This window comes from Amblyraja radiata, chromosome 30 (genome assembly GCF_010909765.2).
Source record: "Amblyraja radiata isolate CabotCenter1 chromosome 30, sAmbRad1.1.pri, whole genome shotgun sequence".
Lineage (NCBI taxonomy): Eukaryota > Metazoa > Chordata > Chondrichthyes > Rajiformes > Rajidae > Amblyraja > Amblyraja radiata.
The window spans coordinates 13748339-13770453 of NC_045985.1; the positions used below are offsets into that span (position 1 = coordinate 13748339).

The 22115-nt window shown below is 49.3% G+C and overlaps 1 protein-coding gene across 1 annotated transcript; it reads right to left on the reverse strand.

Moving 5' to 3' along the window:
- Positions 1–585: 585 nt before the first annotated feature.
- On the reverse strand, positions 586–21910 carry mrps18b (mitochondrial ribosomal protein S18B). The gene is made up of 7 exons (XM_033047688.1): positions 21773–21910; positions 9242–9368; positions 6814–6911; positions 6142–6210; positions 3885–3951; positions 2791–2850; positions 586–1332 (listed from the first exon to the last, which is right to left on the reverse strand). The coding sequence occupies exons 1-7, from the start codon at positions 21848–21850 to the stop codon at positions 1091–1093; spliced, it is 741 nt and encodes a 246-aa protein (XP_032903579.1). The 5' UTR covers positions 21851–21910; the 3' UTR covers positions 586–1090.
- Between the last annotated feature and the right edge of the window lie 205 nt (positions 21911–22115).

The window sequence follows — 22115 nt, forward strand, 5'->3', positions numbered from 1 at the left end:
CACCCACCACCCTTTGTGTGAAAAAGTTACCCCTCGGATTCCTATCAAATCTTTTCCCCTTCACCTTGAACCTGTGTCCTCTGGTCCTCGATTCCCCTACTCTGGGCAAGAGACTCTGTGTATCTACCCGATCTATTCCTCTCATGATTTTGTACACCTCTATAAGATCACCCCTCATCCTCCTGCGCTCCATGGAATAGAGACCCAGCCTACTCATCCTCTCCCTATAGCTAACACCCTCTAGTCCTGGCAACATCCTCGTAAATCTTCTCTGAATCCTTTCAAGCTTGACAACATCTTTCCTGTAACACTTGTTTTTGGAGAGGAGATGACAGCAAGTTTGTTGCTAAATTTTCAGCAGTACATAAAAGAAAGTGTAGATAGAACATGGGTGGTTAATCAAATCATTATACTGTAGCGGAAGGAACAAAAAGGCCCGTTTACATAGCTTGTGGCCATATGATTGAATACATGACTTCATGACCCAGTCTTCAAAGTGGAAAAGAGGGATGATTAGCCTTGGTTTCTCACCTGTCACAAACCACACGTACACAGGTACACACACACACACACACACACAAGGACTTCATTCACATTTTATTTGGAAAGAAAAATACATTAATACATGGTAGACAAAAATGCTGGAGAGATTCAGCATCTGGGTGAGGCAGCATCTATGGAGCGAAGGTATAGGTGGCTAGGCCCGTTACCACAGCCACGTTTGCTTTCTCGGGATTTGCCTGCCCCTCCATCTTGTACCTCATGGTTTCCAGCTCCAGTTCCCTACCTCCTGGTTTGGACCCAAGCCGGACTATCGATACCGACCGACCGGCTATCTGCCGCAGTTCTCCAGACGTGTCCAGCGATCTACTCTGCCTGCGATGCGATGGCACCTCGCTGTGACTCTCCCGAAACTCACCCAGACCCGCAACGGACCCCGACACTACTTCATCCAACGGCAGATCCGCGGAGAAAAATACCCGCCGAGTCTCTCCAGCGTTGTTGTCCACCTTCGATTTGTCCAGCATCTGCAGTTCTTCCTTCAACATGAATACATGGTGGCTTCCAGGCTCCAGGCCCGTGGTTGTGGTCACTTTGGAAGTCCTGGTGTTTCACTTGGAGCTTCTGCGGTGGCCGTCTCCTTGAGGAAGGGTTTGTACATCTGTCGGATGCGAGCAATCTCCTTCTCGGGGGGTTGCTGCCACTGGTACCAGCTGTACCAAGGCTCGTCGCCCTCCCGCGCTAGAGGTGGCGTCTTGCCCACTGCCGCGTGGGAGCCACAGTAATCCTCCAGTCGGACCTCCACGTGCGGCACTGCGAACCTCAGCAAACCTGGAAGGGGGGGAGGGGGGGGAAGGGAATTAGGAACCGTCAATTTTAGTCTCCTTTTTTTCAGTTTTACTTTCACAGTTACAGCGGGGAAACAGGCCCTTCGGCCCACCGAGTCTTGGTTCTTGGTTCACAAAAAAGCTGGAGAAACTCAGCGGGTGCAGCAGCATCTATGGAGCGAAGGAAATAGGCAACGTTTCGGGCCGAAACCCTTCTTCAGACTGATCGGGGGTGGGGGGGGCGGGGACAAGAAAGGAAAAAGGAGGAGGAGCCCGAAGGCTGGGGGATGGGAGGAGACAGCAGGGGGACTGAGGAAGGGGAGGAGATAGCAAGGGCTAACAAAATTGGGAGAATTCAATGTTCATGCCCCCAGGATGCAGATTCCCCAAGCGGAATATGAGGTGCTGTTCCTCCAATTTCCGGTGCTGCTCGCTGTGGCCATGGAGGAGACCCAGGACAGAGAGGTTGGAGACGGAGTGGGAGGGGGAGTTGAAGTGCTGAGCCACCGGGAGGTCAGCTTGGTTATTGCGGACCGAGCGGAGGTGTTCGGCGAAACGATCGCCCAACCTCCGCCTGGTCTCACCGATATAGATCCAGAAGGGAGGGCTTAAGCCAGAAAGGGTTATTGGGAAGAAAGTCCGCGCCCACCAGCGATCCCCGCACACTAACGCTATCCTCCACACACTAGGGACAATTTACATGTTACACCAAGCCAATTAACCTACAAACCTGCACGACTTTGGAGTGTGGGAGGAAACCGAAGATCTCGGAGAAAACCCACGCAGGTCACGGGGAGAGCGTGCAAACTCCGTATAGACAGCGCCCGCAGTTGGGATGGAACCCGGGACTCTGGCGCTGTGAGGCAGCAACTCTACCGCTGCACCACCGTGCCACCCTAGTAGAATGACACCAAGCGCAGGCTCGGCGATCGTTTCACCGAACACCTTCTACCCAGTCCTGCCTAAACCTACCTGATCTCCCGGTGGCCCAGCACCTTAATTCCCGCCTCCCGTTCCCACACTGACCTTTCTGTCCAAATTGGAGGAACAGCACCTCATATTTGGCTTGGGCAGCTTACACCCCAGCGGTATGAACATTGACTTCTCTAACCTCAAGTAACCCTTGCTTTCCCCTTTCCCAGTTCTCTGAGCAGTCTTACTGTCTCCGACTATATTTTACCTCTGTATGCTTCGTTGTGACCTTCTCCCAACTAACAAGGATCTATTCTACCTATTCCTTGATCTCCATTCCCCTTGTCCCATTTTCACACCTTACACCTCCTTATCTCTGTCTCTTTCTCTCCCCCCCCCCGGACTCTCAGTCTGAAGAAGGGTCTCGACCCGAAACATCACCCGTTCCTTCTCTCCAGAGATGCTGCCCGTCCCGCTGAGTTACTCCAGCATTTTGTGTCCAGGGTTTAAACCAGCATCTGCAGTTCCTTCCTACACAAGTCCTTCTTACCGTTGTCCTTGGCATTCTGGATTGCTGTGGTCAACTTCTTGAACTGCTTCATACACACCCCTAGGATTGAATGAGTTTAGTTTTAGTTTAGAGATACAGCGCGGAAACAGGCCCTTCGGCCCCACCGATTTCGTGCCGACCAGCGATCCCCGCACACTAACACTAACCTACACACACACACACTAGGGGAAAACTCCACCAAGTCAATGGTGCGGGAGGAAACCGGAGATCCCGGAGAAAACTCACGCAGTTCACGGGGAGAACATGCAAACTCCGTACAGACAGCATCTGTAGTCAGGGAGTTGTAGAAACACACTGGCCCACCCAGTCCCAGAGGGGGATGGGATAATGAGTGACACACTGGCCCACCCAGTCCCAGAGGGGGATGGGATAGTACGTGACACACTGACCCACCCAGTACCAGAAACATAGAAACATAGAAAATAGGTGCACGAGTAGGCCATTCGGCCCTTTGAGCCTGCACCGCCATTCAATATGATCATGGGTGATCATCCAACTCAGTATCCTGTACCTGCCTTCTCTCCATACCCCCGATTCCTTTAGCCACAAGGGCCACAGAAGGGGATGGGATAGTATGTGACACACTGACCCACAGCTCCCCAGAGGGGGATGGGATAGCACGTGACACACTGACCCACAGCTCCCCAGAGGGGGATGGGATAGCACGTGACACACTGACCCACAGTTCCCCAGAGGGGGGTGGGATAGTATGTGACACACTGACCCACAGCTCCCCAGAGGGGGATGGGATAGCACGTGACACACTGGCCCATCCAGTCCCACGGGGGGGATGGGATAGTGCGTGACACACTGACCCACAGCTCCCCAGAGGGGCCAAGGGCAGAAACGTCGCCCATTCCTTCTCTCCAGAGAACGCTGCCTGTCCCGCTGAGTTCCTCCAGCTTTTTATGCCCACCTTTGGGACAAGGACAGAGGCCGGCAGCCACGTGGATTACAATCCACACACCAGTACATTTGTCACCGTTACACCTGGTCTGGTGACCCCCCTTGACTTCTGGCAAAAACTCACGCCTTGGTCGAACGAGTGCCAAAACAATGAATCCGACCCTTACCGGTTCTGGTGGGATGGTATGGAATGCCGGTGTGGGAACAAATGAACTGTTCCAGGAGCTTCACATTCTGCAGGACACAAAAAAAGTCTCAATGCTATGCTTGGTCACCATTCCCAGTCTTAGATACACCACACATACAGATCACAAGTGATAGGAGCAGTATTAGGCCATTCGGCCCATCAAGACCAATTCCCCATTCAATCACGGCTGATCTATCTCTCCTAATCCCATTCTCCTGCCTTCCCCCCCCCATTTTTAAGAGGGAGTTAGATGTGGCCCTTGTGGCTAAAGGGATCAGGGGGTATGGAGAGAAGGCAGGTACAGGATACTGAGTTGGATGATCAGCCGTGATCATATTGAATGGCGGTGCAGGCTCGAAGGGCCGAATGGCCTAATCCTGCACCTATGTTTCTATGTTAACCCCTGACACCTGTACTAATAAAAAATCTATCTATCTCTGCCTTAAACATATCCACTGAGGAGGAAGTTTTACATTCTCACTCAAAAAATTAATCTGGAGGGGTGCGTTTTCACTCAGAAATTACACCCCAGCGGTATGAACATTGACTTCTCTAACTTCAGATAGCCCTTGCTTTCCCTCTCCATCCCCTTCCCCTTCCCAGTTCTCCCACTAGTCTCACTGTCTCCGACTACATTCTATCTTTGTCCCACCACCTCCCCTGACATCAGTCTGAAGAAGGGTCTCGACCCGAAACGTCGCCCATTCCTTCTCTCCAGGGATGCTGCCTGTCCCGCTGAGTCTGAAGAAGGGTCTCGACCCGAAACGTCACCCATTCCTTCTCTCCACAGATGCTGCCTGTCCCGCTGAGTCTGAAGAAGGGTCTTGACCCGAAACGTCGCCCATTCCTTCTCTCCACAGATGCTGCCTGTCCCGCTGAGTCTGAAGAAGGGTCTTGACCCGAAACGTCGCCCATTCCTTCTCTCCAGAGATGCTGCCTGTCCCGCTGAGTTACTCCAGCATTTTGTGTCTCCCTTCGATTTAAACCAGCATCTGCAGTTCTTTCTTACACAAAATATCCGCTGACTTGGCCTCCACAGCCTCCTGTGGCTAAGAATTCCACAGATTCACCACCCTCTGACTAAAGAAATTCCTCCTCATCTCCTTCCTAAAAGAACGTCCTTTAATTCTGAGGCTGTGACCTCTAGTCCTAGACTCTCCCACTAGTGGAAACATCCACTCCACATCCACTCTGTCCAAGCCTTTCACCATTCTGTACGTTTCAACGAAGTTACTCCCCCTCATTCTTCTAAACTCCAGCGAGTACTGGCCCAGCGCCGACAAACGCTCATCATAGGTTAACCCACTCATTGCTGGGATCATTTTTTTATACACACGCACACACATTAAAGGACCTGGACCCATTTTATTCTCCCGACATCGCCACCAATTTTACCCCTGTCAAATTTTACCTCTCACCCACTATTTATCCCACCAAAACGACATCGCCTATTCCTTCGCTCCATAGATGCTGCCTCACCCGCTGAGTTTCTCCAGCTTTTTTGTCTACCCTCTCTCTATAAGGCGCTGGTCAGGCCGCATTTGGAGGACTGTGAGCAATTTTGGGCCCCATATCCGAGGATGTGCTGGCTCTAGAGAGGGTCCAGAGGAGGTCTACAAGAAATGATCCCAGGAATGAGTGGGTTAATCTATGATGAGCGTTTGTCGGCACTGGGCCTGTACTCGCTGGAGTTTAGAAGGATGAGGGGGCTCCCCATTGAAATGTACAGAATAGTGAAAGGCCTGGATAGAGTGGATGTGGAGAGGATGTTTCCACTAGTGGGAGAGTCTAGGACTAGAGGTCACAGCCTCAGAATTAAAGGATGTTCCTGCAAGAAGGAGATGAGTAGGAATTTCTTTAGTCAAAGGGTGGTGAATATGTGGAATTCTTTGCCACAGATGGCTGTGGAGGCCAAGTCAATGGATGTCTTTAAGGCAGAGATAGATAGATTCTTGATTAGTACAGTAGGGGGTTATGGGGAGAATGGGGTTTGGAGGGAGAGATAGATCAGCCATGATTGAATGGCGGAGTAGACTCAAGTCTATCAGTTTTGAAATGATGAGCTTATGACCAATGAGTCTACATCCTCCCTAATTTGGAACATGTTGAAGCAGCTGAACACATCAGGAGCCCACACTCGGCAGACTGTGTACAGTTCAGGTCACCCTGCTGCATGGCCGATGGGCCCCATTCTGTTCCCATGTCTTCTGCCTGTAAATGCAAGTGAGAATGCTTACCCTGTGGTCAACCTGAATCTTTGGGTCCCGACATATTGGGCAGGGGTTGCCGCTGATCTTGTCTCCCCTCTGCAAGAAAACGAGAGAACATCGAGTATAGAAGTCGGGAGGTCATGTTGCACTTGTCTAAGACGTTGGTGAGGCCGCATTTAGAATATTGTGTTCAGTTCTGGGCACCGTGTTATAGGAAAGACTGGACAGGGTACAGAGAAGATTTACGAGGATGTTGCCAGGACTAGAGGGTGTGAGCTACAGGGAGAGGTTGAGTAAGCTGGGACTCTATTCCATGGAGCGCAGGAGGATGAGGGGTGATCTTATAGAGGTGGACAAAATCATGAGAGGAATAGATCGAGTGGAGTCTTTTACCCAGAGTAGGGGAATCGAAGACCAGAGGACATGGGTTCAAGGTGAAGGGGAAAAGATTTAATAGGAATCTGAGGGGTAACTTTTCCACACAGAGGGTGGTGGGTGTGTGGAACGAGCTGCCAGAGGAGGTAGTTGAGGCTGGGACTATCCCATCGTTTAAGAAACGTGACGGGACTTCAGTCGGGGTGGCCTCTGCTCTCTGCTGATAACCTGACGGAGGAGGTGATCTGGGTCCATGGCAACGTCTGAGGACAAGGAACTGGTACGATGAGAGGAGCCGGAGAGGAGAGAGTTAGCAACACTTACTATGCAGGTTTTCCTGGTCTTCTGGGGTGGGATGGCCCCTTTGTGGTTCCTCCGATAGTCAGCCCACACCGGCTGGCTGCCGTAGCGCTCGATGTACTCTGCAGTGGAAGATATATACGCTCAGGGTGGCTCTACTATACATCCCGACAAAGCTGAGGGTCAAACACCCCCTCCAAACACTACCCCACACAGTACCAGAGGGGGAAGGATAGTGCGTGACACACTGACCCACCCAGTTCAACAAGGGGAAAGGATGACAAAAGTGCTGGAGAAACTCAGCGGGTGCAGCAGCATCTATGGAGCGAAGGAGATAGGCAACGTTTCGGGCCAAAACCCTTCTTCAGACTGATGTAGGGAGGGGAGGGGGGATGGGGAGAAGAAAGGAAAAAGGAAGAGGAGCTGAGGGAGAGCTGCGAAGGGGAGGAGACAGCAAGGACTACCGGAAATTGGTGAATTCAATGTTTATGCCACTAGGGTGCAGACTGCCCAAGCGGAATATGAGGTGCTGCTCCTCCAATTTCCGGTGGAGCTCACTCTGGCCATGGAGGAGGCCCAGGACAGAGAGGTCGGATACGGAATGGGAGGGGGAGTTGCGTGACACACTGATCCACCCAGTCCCAGAGGGGTGAAGGGATAGTGCGTGACACACTGATCCACCTAGTCCCAGAGGGGTGAAGGGATAGTGCGTGACACACTGATCCACCCAGTACCAGAGGGGTGAAGGGATAGTGCGTGACACACTGATCCACCCAGTACCAGAGGGGGAAAGGATAGTGTGTGACACGTATAGTCTTTCCGCTGACTGGATAGCACGCAACTAAAACAAGACAGTATAATAATAAAAAACTCATCTAAACCTGCCTCCATCTTGACAGGCAGAGTGTTCCAGATTCCAACCAACCTCTAACATCCTCCTCAGATACCCTGCAAACCTCTTACACCACCTCAACTCCGTGGCCTGAGACTCCTGTGCTACGGGGAAACTCATAGATGTCACAGAGCATGGAAACAGGCCATTCGGCCCAGCTTGCCCACACCGGCCAACAAGCCCCATCTACGCTAATGCCACCTGCATGCGTTTGGCCCATATCCCTCCAAACCATTAAGCTCTAAATCTATGTACCTGTCCAACTGTTTCTTAAATGTTGTGATAGTCCCAGCCTCAGCTACCTCATCTGGCAGCTTGTTCCACACACCCACCACCCGTTAAGGGAAAAGGTTACCCCTCAGATTCCTATTAAATCTTTCCCCCCTTCACCCTAACCCATGTCCTCTGGTCCTCGATTCCCCTACTCTGGGAAAGAGACTCTGCGCGTCTACCCGATCTATTCCTCTCGCGATCTTGTACACCTCTACAAGATCAGCGTGTTTAGTTTAGAGATACAGCACAGAAGCATGGCCCTTCGGCCCACCAGCTATCATCCTGTACACTCGCACTATCCTACACACCAAAGCCAATTAACCTGCAAACCTGCGCGCCTTTGGAGTGTGGGAGGAAACCGGAGCACCCGGGGAAAACCCACGCAGGTCACGGGGAGGATGTGCAAACTCCGTACAGTCAGCACCCGTGGTCAGGATCGAACCCGGGTCTCTGGCGCTGTGAGGCAGCAACTCTTCCCCTGTGTGCAGTTTTGGTCTCCAAATCTGAGGAAGGACATTCTTGCTATTGAGGGAGTGCCGCGTAGGTTCACAAGGTTAATTCCCAGGATGGCGGGACTGTCATATGTTGAAAGAATGGAGCGACTGGGCTTGTATACTCTGGAATTCAGACGGATGAGAGGAGATCTTATTGAACCATCTGAAGAAGGGTTTCGGCTCGAAACGTTGCCTATTTCCTTCGCTCCATAGATGCTGCTGCACCCGCTGAGTTTCTCCAGCATTTTTGTGTACCTAAGATTATTAAGGGATTGGACACACTAGAGAATTCCACAGATTCACAACCCTCTGTGTGAAAAAGTGTTTCCTCGTCTCCGTTCTATATGGCTTACCCCTTATTCTTAAACTGTGTGCCCCCTGGAAACATGTTCCTGATGTTAGGGGAGTCCAGAACCAGGGGGCACACAGTTTAAGAATAAGGGGTAAGCCATATAGAACGGAGACGAGGAAACACTTTTTCACACAGAGGGTTGTGAATCTGTGGAATTCTCTGCCTCAGAAGGTGGTGGAGGCCGGTTCTCTGGATGCTTTCAAGAGAGCTAGATAGGGCTATTAAAGATAGCGGAGTGATAAGGGATATGCGGAGAAGGCAGGGATGGGTTCTGATTGGGTATGATCAGCCATGAAACACAGTGATTGGCGGTGCTGGCTCGAAGGGCTGAATGGCCTCCTCCTGCATCTATTGTCGGTTGTGACCTAATGGGCGAGCATCTTGCACTATACCCCACCGATGCACCTCAGTGGATGCACGTACCTTGCAAGGACCACGTACCTTCACTCTCCAGGTATTCCCACGGACGTTCCTTGAAGCGGGAGATGGTGTCGAAGGTGGCTTGGTCTGCCGCGGTGCTGAAGGGCTGGAGTATGGGCGGCCTCGTCCTCCATTGCGGGGCGGCGCTCTGGGGGAGGGGTGAGGCAAAGAGGAGGGTTGGATCAACAATGCAAACCATCGGCCAAACACAAAGGCTTCTTTCAGCAAGCATCTCGTGAGACCAAGCGCAGGCTCGGCGATCGCTTCGCCCAACACCTCCGCAATAACCAACCTGATCTCCCGGTGGCCCAGCACTTCAACTCCACCTCCCATTCCCAATCCGACCTTTCTGTCCTGGGCCTCCTCCATGGCCAGAGCGAGTCTCACCGTAAATTGGAGGAGCAGCACCTCATATTTCACGGGTAGTTTACACCCCAGCGGTATGAACATTGACTTCTCCAATTTCAGGTAGCCCCTGCTTCCTCCCTCCTTCCCCTCCCCTTCCCAGCTCTCCCACAGCCCACTGTCTCCGCCTCTTCCTTTCTTCTTCCCGCCCCCCCTCACATCAGTCTGAAGAAGGTTCTCCACCCGAAACGTCACCGATTCCTTGGCTCCATAGATGCTGCATCACCCGCTGAGTTTCTCCAGCATTTTTGTCTACCTTCATCTCTAGTTTATTTATTTTTTTGTAGTTTAGAGGTTCTTTCATTCGTCATCGTTGAAAACGTTAGCAACGCCGTGGCGCTGGTTTCTGACGGGAACGGTGTCGGACGCACCACACATCTCTGTCCTCCAGTTCCTGCGGACCTCCGCCGCTGGAAGTAAAGGATTTTGGTGTGTGTGTGTGTGCCATGATCACATTGAGTGGCGGTGCTGGCTCGAAGGGCCGAATGGCCTAACCCTGCACCTATTGTCTACTGTGTGTGTGTGTGTGTGTGTGTGTGTGTGTGTGTGTGTGTGTGTGTGTGTGTATGTGTGTGTGTGTGCGGGCATCACTGGTCGGCACGGGCTCGGTGGGCTGAATGGCCTGTTTCCGTGCTGTGTCCCAGAACTAAACCAAACTAAAAGAGGGTGGAGGGTGCCCGGAACGCGCTGCCATGGGTGGAGGTGGAGGTACATATGATGGTGGGGTTAAAAGGCTTTGAAATAGGCACAGGGAATATGCAGGGAATGGAGGGATATGGAACAAATGCAGGCAGAGGAGACTAATAACAGCTGCTCATATTTCGCTTGGGAAGCTTACACCCCAGCAGTACAAATATCGATCTCTAACTTCAAGTAACCCTTGCTTTCCCTCTCCCTCTCTCTCTCCATCCCCTCCCCCTTCCCAGTCTCCGACCAGTCTGACTGTCACCAACTACATTTTATCTGTTTGCTTTGTTGTCACCTTCTCGGAGCTAACAATGACATTTTCCTTGATCCCCGTCTCCTTTGATGTCTCATTTTCACACCCTACCCTTCCTTATCTCTGTGACTCCCGCTCCCCTGATTCTCAGTCTGAAGAGGGGGTCTCGACCCGAAACATCATATCTTCCTTCTATTCAGAGATGCTGCCTGTCTTTTTTTTGTTTTTTCCCCGTTCTGGAGATACAGCGTGGAAACAGGCCCTTCGGCCCACCGAGTCCGTGCCGACCAGCGATCCCCGCAGACTAACGCCCTGTCCCACTTTAGGAAACCTGAACGGAAACCTCTGAGGACTTTGCGCCCCACCCAAGGTTTCCGTGCGGTTCCCGGAGGTTGCAGGAGGTTGCAGGTAGTGGAAGCAGGTAGGGAGACTGACAAAAACCTCCGGGAACCACATGGAAACCTTGGATGGGGCGCAAAGTCTCCAGAGGTTTCCGTTCAGGTTTCCTAAGTGGGACAGGGGCATAACACTACCCTACACACACTAGAGGACAATTTACACTCTATACCAAGCCAATTAACCTACAAACCTGCACATCTTTGGAGTGTGGGAGGAAACCGAAGCTCTCGGAGAAAACCCAGGCAGTCACGGGGAGAACATGCAAACTCCATACAGACAGCACCTGTAGTCGGGATCGAACCGGTGCTGCAAGCGCTGTGAGGCAGCAATTCTACCGCTGCGCCTCCGTGCCTGCCCCGTCCCGCTGAGTTACTCCAGCATTTTGTGTTTATCTTCGGTGTAAACCAGCAACTGCAGTTCCTTCCCACACAAATATATCTTGGCATCATTTTCGGTACATTGTGTACTCTGCGATGTTCTCTGCTCTTATCACCGATTAAACCAAAAATCCTACTATTGCAACATTCACCCCAACGTTCATTACCACCTCTTCCCCCTTCTGTCACCCACCACCCCTATCCTAATGCAAGGTCTCGAAATATCCACAGTCCCCTCATTTATGAACTTTGCACTACACACTTTGGCTTGCACTACCACAACAGTGGCGCAGCGGTAGAGTTGTTGCAGCAAAGACACAGGTTCGATCCTGACCACGGGTGCTGTCTGTACGGAGTTTGCACGTTCTCCCCGTGACCTGCGTGAGTTTTCTCTGAGATCTTTGCTTTCCTCCCTCACTCCAAAGACGTGCAGGTTTGCAGGTTGATTGGCTTGGTGTAAAATGTAAAATTGTACATTTTCTCTCGTGTGGGTTAATGTGCGGGGATCGCTGGTCGCAGCGGACACACGGTGGGCGCGCTGTACCTCTTAACTGACCCAAGAATAACGGATAATTGACTGTATAGCTATTTAGTTTAGAGATTTAGCTCGGAAACAGGCTCTTTGGCCCGTCGGGTCTGCGCCGACCAGCGATCCCCGCTCATTAACACTAATCCTACACCCACTAGGGACAATTTTTACATTTACCAAGTCAATTAACCTACAAACCTGTACGTCTTTGGAGTGTGGGAGGAAACCGAAGATCTCGGAGAAAACCCACGCAGGTCACGGGGAGAACGTGCAAACTCCGTACAGACAGCACCCGCAGTCAGGATTGAACCCGGGTCTCCGGCGCTGTGAGGCAGCAACTCTACCGCTGCGCCACCGTGACCGCTCTTATATAGAGTCATTGTTTATGTTTAATCTCCGTCTTAAAATCAGACTTGATGGTAGAACCACGATCTCACCCACCAGTAACCCAGCATCAATGCTGACCTGGTGAGAGTGTGGTGGTGTGTGTGTGTGTGTGTGTGTGTGTGTGTGTGTGTGTGTGTGTGTGTGTGTGTGTGTGTGCGATTGGGGTATGTGTGTGTGTGTGTGTGTGTGTGTGCGTCTGTGTGTGTGTGTGTCTGTGTGTGTGTGTGTGGGTGTGTGTGTTGGAGTGTGTGTGTGTGTTTAGGTGTTGTGTGTGTGTGTGTGTGTGTATGTGTTTGGTGTGTGTGTATGTGTGTGTGTTGGTGTGTGTTGTTGTGTGTTGTGGTGTGTTGTATGATGGTGTATGTTGCTTGTTGTGCAGGTGTGTGCGTGTGTGCGCGTGTGTGAGTGTGGTGTGTGTTGGTGTGTGTGCGTTGGTCTGTGTGTGTGTGTGTGGTGTGGTGAGAGTTGGGGTGTGTGTGTGTGTTGGTGTGTGTGTGTGTGTGTGGTGTGTGTGTGCGGTGTGTGTGTGTGTGTGTGTGTGTGTGTGGTGTGTGTGTGTGTGTTGGTGTGGGTGTGTGTTGGTGTGTTTTGGTGTCTGTGTTGAGATGGTGTCTGTGTGTGTATGTGATGGTGGTCTGTGGTGAGATGGTGTCTGTGTGTGTATGTGTCTGTGTGTGTGTGTGTGTGTGTTGTGTGTGTGCGTGATGGTGCGTGTGTGTGTGCATGTGCGTGGTGTGAGATGGTGCGTGTGTGGGGAGTTTCTCCGTGTGACCCAGCGTGGGTTTTTCCCCTTGTATTGTGTGTGTGTGTGTGTGTGAGATGGTGTGTGTGTTGGTGTGTGTGTGTGTGTGTGAGATGGTGTGTGAGATGGTGTGTGTGTGTTGGTGTCTGTGTGTGAGATGGTGTCTGTGTGTGTATGTGATGGTGTCTGTGTGTGAGATGGTGTCTGTGTGTGAGATGGTGTCTGTGTGCGTATGTGTCTGTGTCTGTGTGTGTGTGTGCGTGTGTGTGATGGTGTGTGTGTGTGTGTGTGTGCGCGTGTGCGTGTGTGAGATGGTGCGTGTGTGGGGAGTTTCTCCGTGTGACCGCGTGGGTTTTCCCCTGTGTGTTATAGATTTCCCTCCAAGTCCCAAAGGGTGGGTAGTCCCAAATGGCTACTGTGAATTGCACGTTGTGTGTAACCAGAGTAGATTCTAGGTGGGAAATTATGATAGGAATGTGGGGCTAATTTTTTTAAATGGGAACTATCCAAGTGTGGTATAAATAATATGATATGGTCAGAACAGAATTAGACACAAAATGCTGGAGTAACTCAGTGGGACAGGCAGATTCTCTGCAGAGAAGGAATGGGTGTTGAAACCCTTCTTCAGACTGACAGTCTGGGGAAAGGGAGACAAAGACATGGAAGGGTAAGGTGTGAAAATAAGACATCAAAGGAGAGGATGGGATAGATCATTGTTAGCTGGGGAAGTTGACAACGAAGCATATAAAGATAACATTTAATCAGGAGGAGAGTCAGACTGGTCGGGGGAGGGATGGAGAGCGTGGGAGCGGGATGGAGAGAGAGGGAAAGCAAGGGCTACTTGGAGTTAGAGAAGTCAATGTTCATACCGCTGGGGTGAAAGCTGCCCAAGCCAAATATGAGGTGCTGTTCCTCCAATTTGCACTGGGCCTCACTCTGACAGTGGAGGAGGCCCAGGACAGAAAGGTCAGGAAAGTGTGGGAACGGGATGGGGAGTTAAAGTGTTTAGCAACCGGGAGATCAGGTAGGCGGACTGAACGGACAGACTTGATGTGCAGATGCTGGTTGAAACCGAAGATGGACACAAATGCTGGAGTAACTCAGCCGGACAAGCAGCATCCTTGGATGGACGTCGTTTCGGGTCGATACCCTTCTTCACGTCACCCATTCCTTCTCTCCAGAGATGCTGCCAGAGTTACCCAAGCATTTTGCATCATCTTCACTAAAGTAGGCATTCAGGTGCAGCAGGTGCAGCAGGCAGTGAAGAAGGCGAATGGTATGTTAGCATTCATAGCAAAAGGATTTGAGTATAGAAGCAGGGAGGTTCTACTGCAGTTGTACAGGGTCTTTGGTGAGACCACACCTGGAGTATTGCGTACAGTTTTGGTCTCCTAATCTGAGGAAAGACATTCTTGCCATAGAGGGAGTACAGAGAAGGTTCACCAGACTGATTCCTGGGATGGCAGGACTTTCATATGAAGAAAGACTGGATAGACTCGACTTGTATGCGCTAGAATTTAGAAGATTGAGGGGGGATCTTACAGAAACTTGCAAAATTCTTAAGGGGTTGGACAGGCTAGATGCAGAAAGATTGTTCCCGATGTTGGGGAAGTCCAGAACAAGGGGTCACAGTTTAAGGATAAAGGGGAAATCTTTTAGGACCGAGATGAGAAAAACATTTTTCACACAGAGAGTGGTGAATCTCTGGAATTCTCTGCCACAGGAGGTAGTTGAGGCCACAGTTCATTGGCTATATTTAAGAGGGAGTTAGATGTGGCCCTTGTGGCTAAAGGGATCAGGGGGTATGGAGAGAAGGCAGGTACAGGATACTGAGTTGGAGGATCAGCCATGATCATATTGAATGGTGATGCAGGCTCGAAGGGCTGAATGGCCTACTACTGCACCTATTGTCTATGTTTCTACATGTTAGTTTGCCCAGTATTGAAGGCTGTTCAACACTGTGAATGTGACTCTTCGCAGGAAAAAAAACAAGAATCTCTGCAGAAAGTCCCCAAAGAAAAAAAGTCCCCAGTTTACGTGTGTTCCAAGCTGCTGAAATGTAATCAGTATCACATCCGTTTGGTCAAAACAACTCCAAGTCCATCATTAGAGAAGCAGGTTTTGATGGACTGACGTGGTTTATTGGGGCAAAAGGCGTTTGGCACAAAGCAAGAGGCCAAACAGCTCGGAGGTGAGTAGTCCAGTATTTTTTTGCGTGGTTACACAAGGGAGGAGACACACAGCACAGAAACAGGCCTGTTGGCCCACCATTATTCATGCCCATCATTTTGCCCAAACCTGGTGCCAAGACAACACCCAATCTCACCACTCTACACGTCCATCCCCCACGAGGAAGGCCTTAAAGCCCCTCCGTTTCATCCTCGACCGCAGAACCATCCAATTTCCGACCACTGACACTCTACTTCACCTAGCGGAGCCGGTCCTCACCCTCAACAACTTCTCCTTTCACTCTGCCAAGTCCAAGGCATATCTAATAGGAACACACATGGGCCCCAGCTGTGCCTGCCTCTTTGTAGGGTATGTTGAACAATCCCTATTCCAGGCGTGCACTGGCCCTGTCCCCAAGCTCTATCACGAACAAGGGTCTCGACCCGAAACGTCGCCCATTCCATCTCTCCAGAGATGCTGCCTGTCCCGCTGAGTTACTCCAGCATTTTGTGTCTGTCTTCGGTTCAGCATAGAAACATGGAAAATAGGTGCAGGAGGAGGCCATTCGGCCCTTCGAGCCAGCACCGCCATTCATCGTAATCATGGCTGATCGCGCCCAATCAATAACCCATCCCTGCCTTCTCCCCATATCCCTTGACTCCACTAGCCCCTAGAGCTCTATCTTACTCTCAAAACTGTACACAATACTCCAGATGTGGTCTCACCAGAGCCCTATACAATAGGAGTAAAGAGGTTCTTCTCCAGTTGCATAGGGCTCTGGCGAGACAACATCTGGAGTATTGGGTACAGTTTTGGTCACCTAATTTGAGGAAGGACATCCTTGTGATTGAGGCTGCACTGCCTCAATCACAAGGATGTCCTTCCTCAAATTAGGTGACCAAAACTGTACACAATACTCCAGATGTGGTTCACGAGATTGATCCCTGGGATGGCGGGACAGAGGGCAGTGTAGGCCAAGTCACTGGACGGATTTAAGAGTTAGATAGAGCTCTAGAGGTTAGTGGAGTCAAGGGATGTGGGGAGAAGGCAGGCACGGGTAATTGATAGGGGACGATCAGCCATGATCACAACGAATGGCTCGAAGGGCCGAATGGCTTCCTCCTGCACCTATTTTCTATGTACCTGTACCTGCCTTCTCTCCATACCCCCTGGTCCCTTTAGCCACAAGGGTCACATCTAACTCCCTCTTAAATATAGCCAATGAACTGGCCTCAACTACCTTCTGTGGCAGAGAATTCCACAGATTCACCACTTTCTGTGTGAAAAAATGTTTTGTCATCTCGGTCCTGAAAGACTTCTCTCTTATCCTTAAACTGTGATCCCTTGTTCTGGGCTTCCCCAACATGGGGAACAATCTTCCTGCATCTAGCCTGTCAAACCACTTAAGAAGTGACATTTCGGGTCGAGACCTTTCTTCAGACTGAGATTCCTCTCATGATTTTATACACCCCTATAAGAGCAATACACCTAGATAAGATCAAGCATCATGTATCCATACACTGTGAATGGCTCGATTGTATAAGAGCAGGGAGGTTCTACTGCAGTTGTACAGGGTCTTGGTGAGACCACACCTGGCGTATTGCGTACAGTTTTGGTCTCCTAATCTGAGGAAAGACATTCTTGCCATAGAGGGAGTACAGAGAAGGCTCACCAGACTGATTACTGGGATGGCAGGACCTTCATATGAAGAAAGACTGGATAGACTCGGCTTGTACTCGCTAGAATTTAGAAGATTGAGGGGGGATCTTATAGAAACTCACAAAATTCTTAAGGGGTTGGACAGGCTAGATGCAAGAAGATTGTTCCCGATGTTGGGGAAGTCCAGAACAAGGGGTCACACAGTTTATGGATAAGGGGGAAATCCTTTAGGACCGAGATGAGAAAAACATTTTTCACACAGAGAGTGGTGAATCTGTGGAATTCTCTGCCACAGAAGGTGCTTGAGGCCACAGTTCATTGGCTATATTTAAGAGGGTTAGATGTGGCCCTTGTGGCTAAAGGGATCAGGGGGTATGGAGAGAAGGCAGGGATGGGATACTGAGTTGGATGATCAGCCATGATCATAGAGACATAGAAAATAGGTGCAGAAGTAGGCCATTCGGCCCTTCGAGCCTGCACCGCCATTTGATATGATCATGGCTGATCATCCAACTCAGTATCCTGTACCTGCCTTCTCTCCATACCCCTTGATCCCTTTAGCCACAAGGGCCACATCTAACTCACTCTTAAATATACCCAATGAACTGTGGCCTCAACTACCTTCTGTGGCAGAGAATTCCACAGATTCACCACTCTCTGTGTAAAAAAAGATTGTTCCTGATGTTGGGGAAGTCCAGAACAAGGGGTCACACAGTTTAAGGATAAGGGGGAAATCCTTTAGGACCGAGATGAGAAAAACATTTTTCACACAGAGTGGTGAATCTCTGGAACTCTCTGCCAATACAATACAATTTTATTTGTCATTTGAATCTCATTCAGGTTCAAATGAAATGTTGTTTCTGCAGTCATACACACAAGAAAAAGACCCAAGACTCAACACAATTTACACAAACATCCATCACAGCGCATCTCCTCCTCGCTGTGATGGAAGGCAAAAACTTATCCACAGAAGGTAGTTGAGGCCACAGTTCATTGGCTATATTTAAGAGGGAGTTAGATGTGGCCCTTGTGGCTAAAGGGATCAGGGGGTATGGAGAGAAGGCAGGGACGGGATACTGAGTTGGATGATCAGCCATGATCATATTGAATGGCGGTGCAGGCTCGAAGGGCCGAATGGCCTACTCCTGAACTTGAACTTGAACTGTTAGACTGGATAGCATGCAACAAAAGTTTTTCACTGCCAACCAGCCACATCTAAACACAATAATAACAAGAGAAAGGTGTAATCTAATATCACAAGTTGATTTTTTATACTAAATGTAGATTTTAAACTACTGCAGTTGTACAGGGTCTTGGTGAGACCACACCTGGAGTATTGCGTACAGTTTTGGTCTCCTAATCTGAGGAAGGACATTCTTGCCATAGAGGATTTGAGTCTAGGAGCAGGGAGATTCTACTGCAGTTGTACAGGGTCTTGGTGAGACCACACCTGGAGTATTGCGTACAGTTTTGGTCTCCTAATCTGAGGAAAGACATTCTTGCCATAGAGGATTTGTGTATAGGAGCAGGGAGGTTCTACTGCAGTTGTACAGGGTCTTGGTGAGACCACACCTGGAGTATTGCGTACAGTTTTGGTCTCCTAATCTGAGGAAAGACATTCTTGCCACAGAGGGAGTACAGAGAAGGTTCACCAGACTGATTCCTGGGATGTCAGGACTGTCGTATGAAGAAAGACTGGATAGACTTGGTTAATACTCTCTAGAATTTAGGAGATTGAGAGGGGATCTTATAGAAACTTACAAAATTCTTAAGGGGTTGGACAGGCTAGATGCAGGAAGATTGTTCCCGATGTTGGGGAAGTCCAGGACAAGGGGTCACACAGTTTAAGGATATGGGGGAAATCCTTTAAAACCGAGATGAGAAAAACATTTTTCACACAGAGAGTGGTGAATCTGTGGAATTCTCTGCCACAGAAGGTAGTTGAGGCCAGTTCATTGGTTATATTTAAGAGGGAGTAAGATGTGGCCCTGGCTAATGGGATCAGGGGGTATGGAGAGAAGGCAGGGATGGGATACTGAGTTGGATGATCAGCCATGATCATAGAAACATAGAAAATAGGTGCAGGAGTAGAGGCCATTCGATATGATCATGGCTGATCATCCAACTCAGTATCCTGTACCGGCCTTCTCTCCATACCCCCTGATCCCTTTAGCCACAAGGGCCACATCTAGCAATATTACAAGTTGATTTTTTATACTAAATGTAGATTTTAAACAAATGGTGATTTGTATTTTTTGGCAAATTATACTTAATGGTGACCAATGCTCTGTACAACATTTACTGGCAGGTAGAACCTCAAGGAGGTGAGACCACACCTGGAGTATTGCGTACAGTTTTGGTCTCCTAATCTGAGGAAAGACATTCTTGCCATAGAGGATTTGAGTATAGGAGCAGGGAGGTTCTACTGCAGTTGTACAGGGTCTTGGTGAGACCACACCTGGAGTATTGCGTACAGTTTTGGTCTCCTAATCTGAGGAAAGACATTCTTGCCATAGAGGGAGTACAGAGAAGGTTCACCAGACTGATTCCTGGGATGATTCCTGGGACTATCCAGTCTAATGAAGAAATACTGGATAGACTTGGTTAATACTCTCTAGAATTTAGGAGATTGAGAGGGGATCTTATAGAAACTTACAAAATTCTTAAGGGGTTGGACAGGCTAGATGCAGGAAGATTGTTCCCGATGTTGGGGAAGTCCAGGACAAGGGGTCACAGCTTAAGGATAAGGGGGAAATCCTTTAAAACCGAGATGAGAAAGACATTTTTCACACACAGAGTGGTGAATCTCTGGAACTCTCTGCCAATACAATACAATACAATACAATTTTATTTGTCATTTGAACCTCATTGAGGTTCAAATGAAATGTTGTTTCTGCAGTCATACACACAAGAAAAAGACCCAAGACACAACACAATTTACACAGACATCCATCAAAATAAGGCAAAAACTTATCCACAGAAGGTAGTTGAGGCCACAGTTCATTGGCTATATTTAAGAGGGAGTTAGATGTGGCCCTTGTGGCTAAAGGGATCAGGGGGTATGGAGAGAAGGCAGGCATGGGATACTGAGTTGGATGATCAGCCATGATCATAGAAACATAGAAAATAGGTGCAGTAGTAGGCCATTCGGCCCTTCGAGCCTGCACCACTCTCTGTGTGAAAAATGTTTTCCTCATCTCGGTCCTAAAAGACTTCCCCCTTATCCTTAAACTGTGACCCCTTGTTCTGGACTTCCCCAACATCGGGAACAATCTTCCTGCATCTAGCCTGTCCGACCCCTTAAGAATTTTGTAAGTTTCTATAAGATCCCCCCTCAATCTTCTAAATTCCAACGTGTACAAGCCGAGTCTATCCAGTCTTTCCTATTGAATGGCGGTGCAGGATCGAAGGGCCGAATGGCCTCTACTCCTGAACTTGAACTTGAACTGTTAGACTGGACAGCATGCAACAAAAGTTTTTCACTGCCAACCAGCCACATTGAAACACAATAATAACAAGAGAAAGGTGTAATCTAATATTACAAGTTGATTTTTTTATACTAAATGTAGATTTTAAACAAATGGTGATTTGTATTTTTTGGCAAATTATACTTAATGGTAACCAATGCTCTGTACAACATTTACTGGCAGGTAGAACCTCAAGTTGTACAGGGTCTTGGTGAGACCACACCTGGAGTATTGCGTACAGTTTTGGTCTCCTAATCTGAGGAAAGACATTCTTGCCATAGAGGATTTGAGTATAGGAGCAGGGAGGTTCTACTGCAGTTGTACAGGGTCTTGGTGAGACCACACCTGGAGTATTGCGTACAGTTTTGGTCTCCTAATCTGAGGAAGGACATTATTGCCATAGAGGGCGTACAGAGAAGGTTCACCAGACTGATTCCTGGGATGTCAGGACTGTCGTATGAAGAAAGACTCGATAGACTCGGCTTGTACTCGCTAGAATTTAGGAGATTGAGAGGGGATCTTATAGAAACTTACAAAATTCTTAAGGGGTTGGACAGGCTAGATGCACGAAGATTGTTCCTGATGTTGGGGAAGTCCAGGACAAGGGGTCACAGTTTATGGATAAGGGGGAAATCCTTTTAAAACCGAGATGAGAAAAACATTTTTCACACAGAGAGTGGTGAATCTGTGGAATTCTCTGCCACAGAAGGTAGTTGAAGCCACAGTTCATTGGCTATATTTAAGAGGGAGTTAGATGTGGCCCTTGTGGCTAAAGGGATCAGGGGGTATGGAGAGAAGGCAGGGATGGGATACTGAGTTGGATGATCAGCCATGATCATAGAAACATAGAAAATAGGTGCAGGAGTAGAGGCCATTCGATATGATCATGGCTGATCATCCAACTCACTATCCTGTACCTGCCTTCTCTCCATACCCCCTGATCCCCTTAGCCACAAGGGCCACATCTAGCAATATTACAAGTTGATTTTTTATACTAAATGTAGATTTTAAACAAATGGTGATTTGTATTTTTTGGCAAATTATACTTAATGGTAACCAATGCCCTGTGCAACATTTACTGGCAGGTAGAACCTCAAGTTGTACAGGGTCTTGGTGAGACCACACCTGGAGTATTGAGTATTGACAAAGAAATAATTCTCAGAAAATGGAATTTACTCAAAATAACATCTGAAACATAAACTACATATGTTTACCTGATGCCCCCCTTAAAAATCAAATTGCCCCCCTTAAAAATCAAATTGCCCCCCTGTGGGGCGTATGCCCCACGTTGGGAACCAAAGTCTATCCAGTCTTTTCACCGCACAGGGACAATAAGGTGTTCAAGCAGGAACTGTGCAGATGCTGGAAAATCCAAGGTGGACAAAAGTGCTGGAGAGACTCAGCGGGTGCAGCAGCATCATCTATGCAGCGAAGGGAACACAATAAGGTGCAGTGAGTGAGTGAGGGAAGCAACTTACCAGCAGAGCCCTGGTGACCAGAGGAACGACCCTGAGCTGCAGCTGCTGCAGCCTCCAGACACCGGCCAGCGCCGCCATCTTGTGCAATGGCCGCCCTCCCTCCCAACAAAACTAAATCACCTTAAAAACAACAGAAACTCCCCCCAAAGAAAGCGCATCTTCCCCCCCTCACACACACACACTCCCAACGGCCCCACCCGCCCCTGCATTTGATTCACGCCGCCGACATCTTTGCACCAAAATGTTCGTTTTTTTCAAAATAAATTTAAAATGTCCAGAATTCTCGGGGAAACGGTCAATAACGACATTTAACGTCGAAACTGACGGGATCGGCCGTTTAAAA

Coding starts and splice junctions, on each gene's coding strand:
- mrps18b (XM_033047688.1), bottom strand. CDS start 21,850: ATGGCGGCGCTGGCCGGTGTCTGGAGGCTGCAGCAGCTGCAGCTCAGG. Junction 9,369..21,772: donor TGGTCACCAGGGCTCTGCTG/GTAAGTTGCTTC, acceptor CCCCTCCCCCAG/AGCGCCGCCCCGCAATGGAG. Junction 2,851..3,884: donor ATACCATCCCACCAGAACCG/GTAAGGGTCGGA, acceptor ATTCAATCCTAG/GGGTGTGTATGAAGCAGTTC.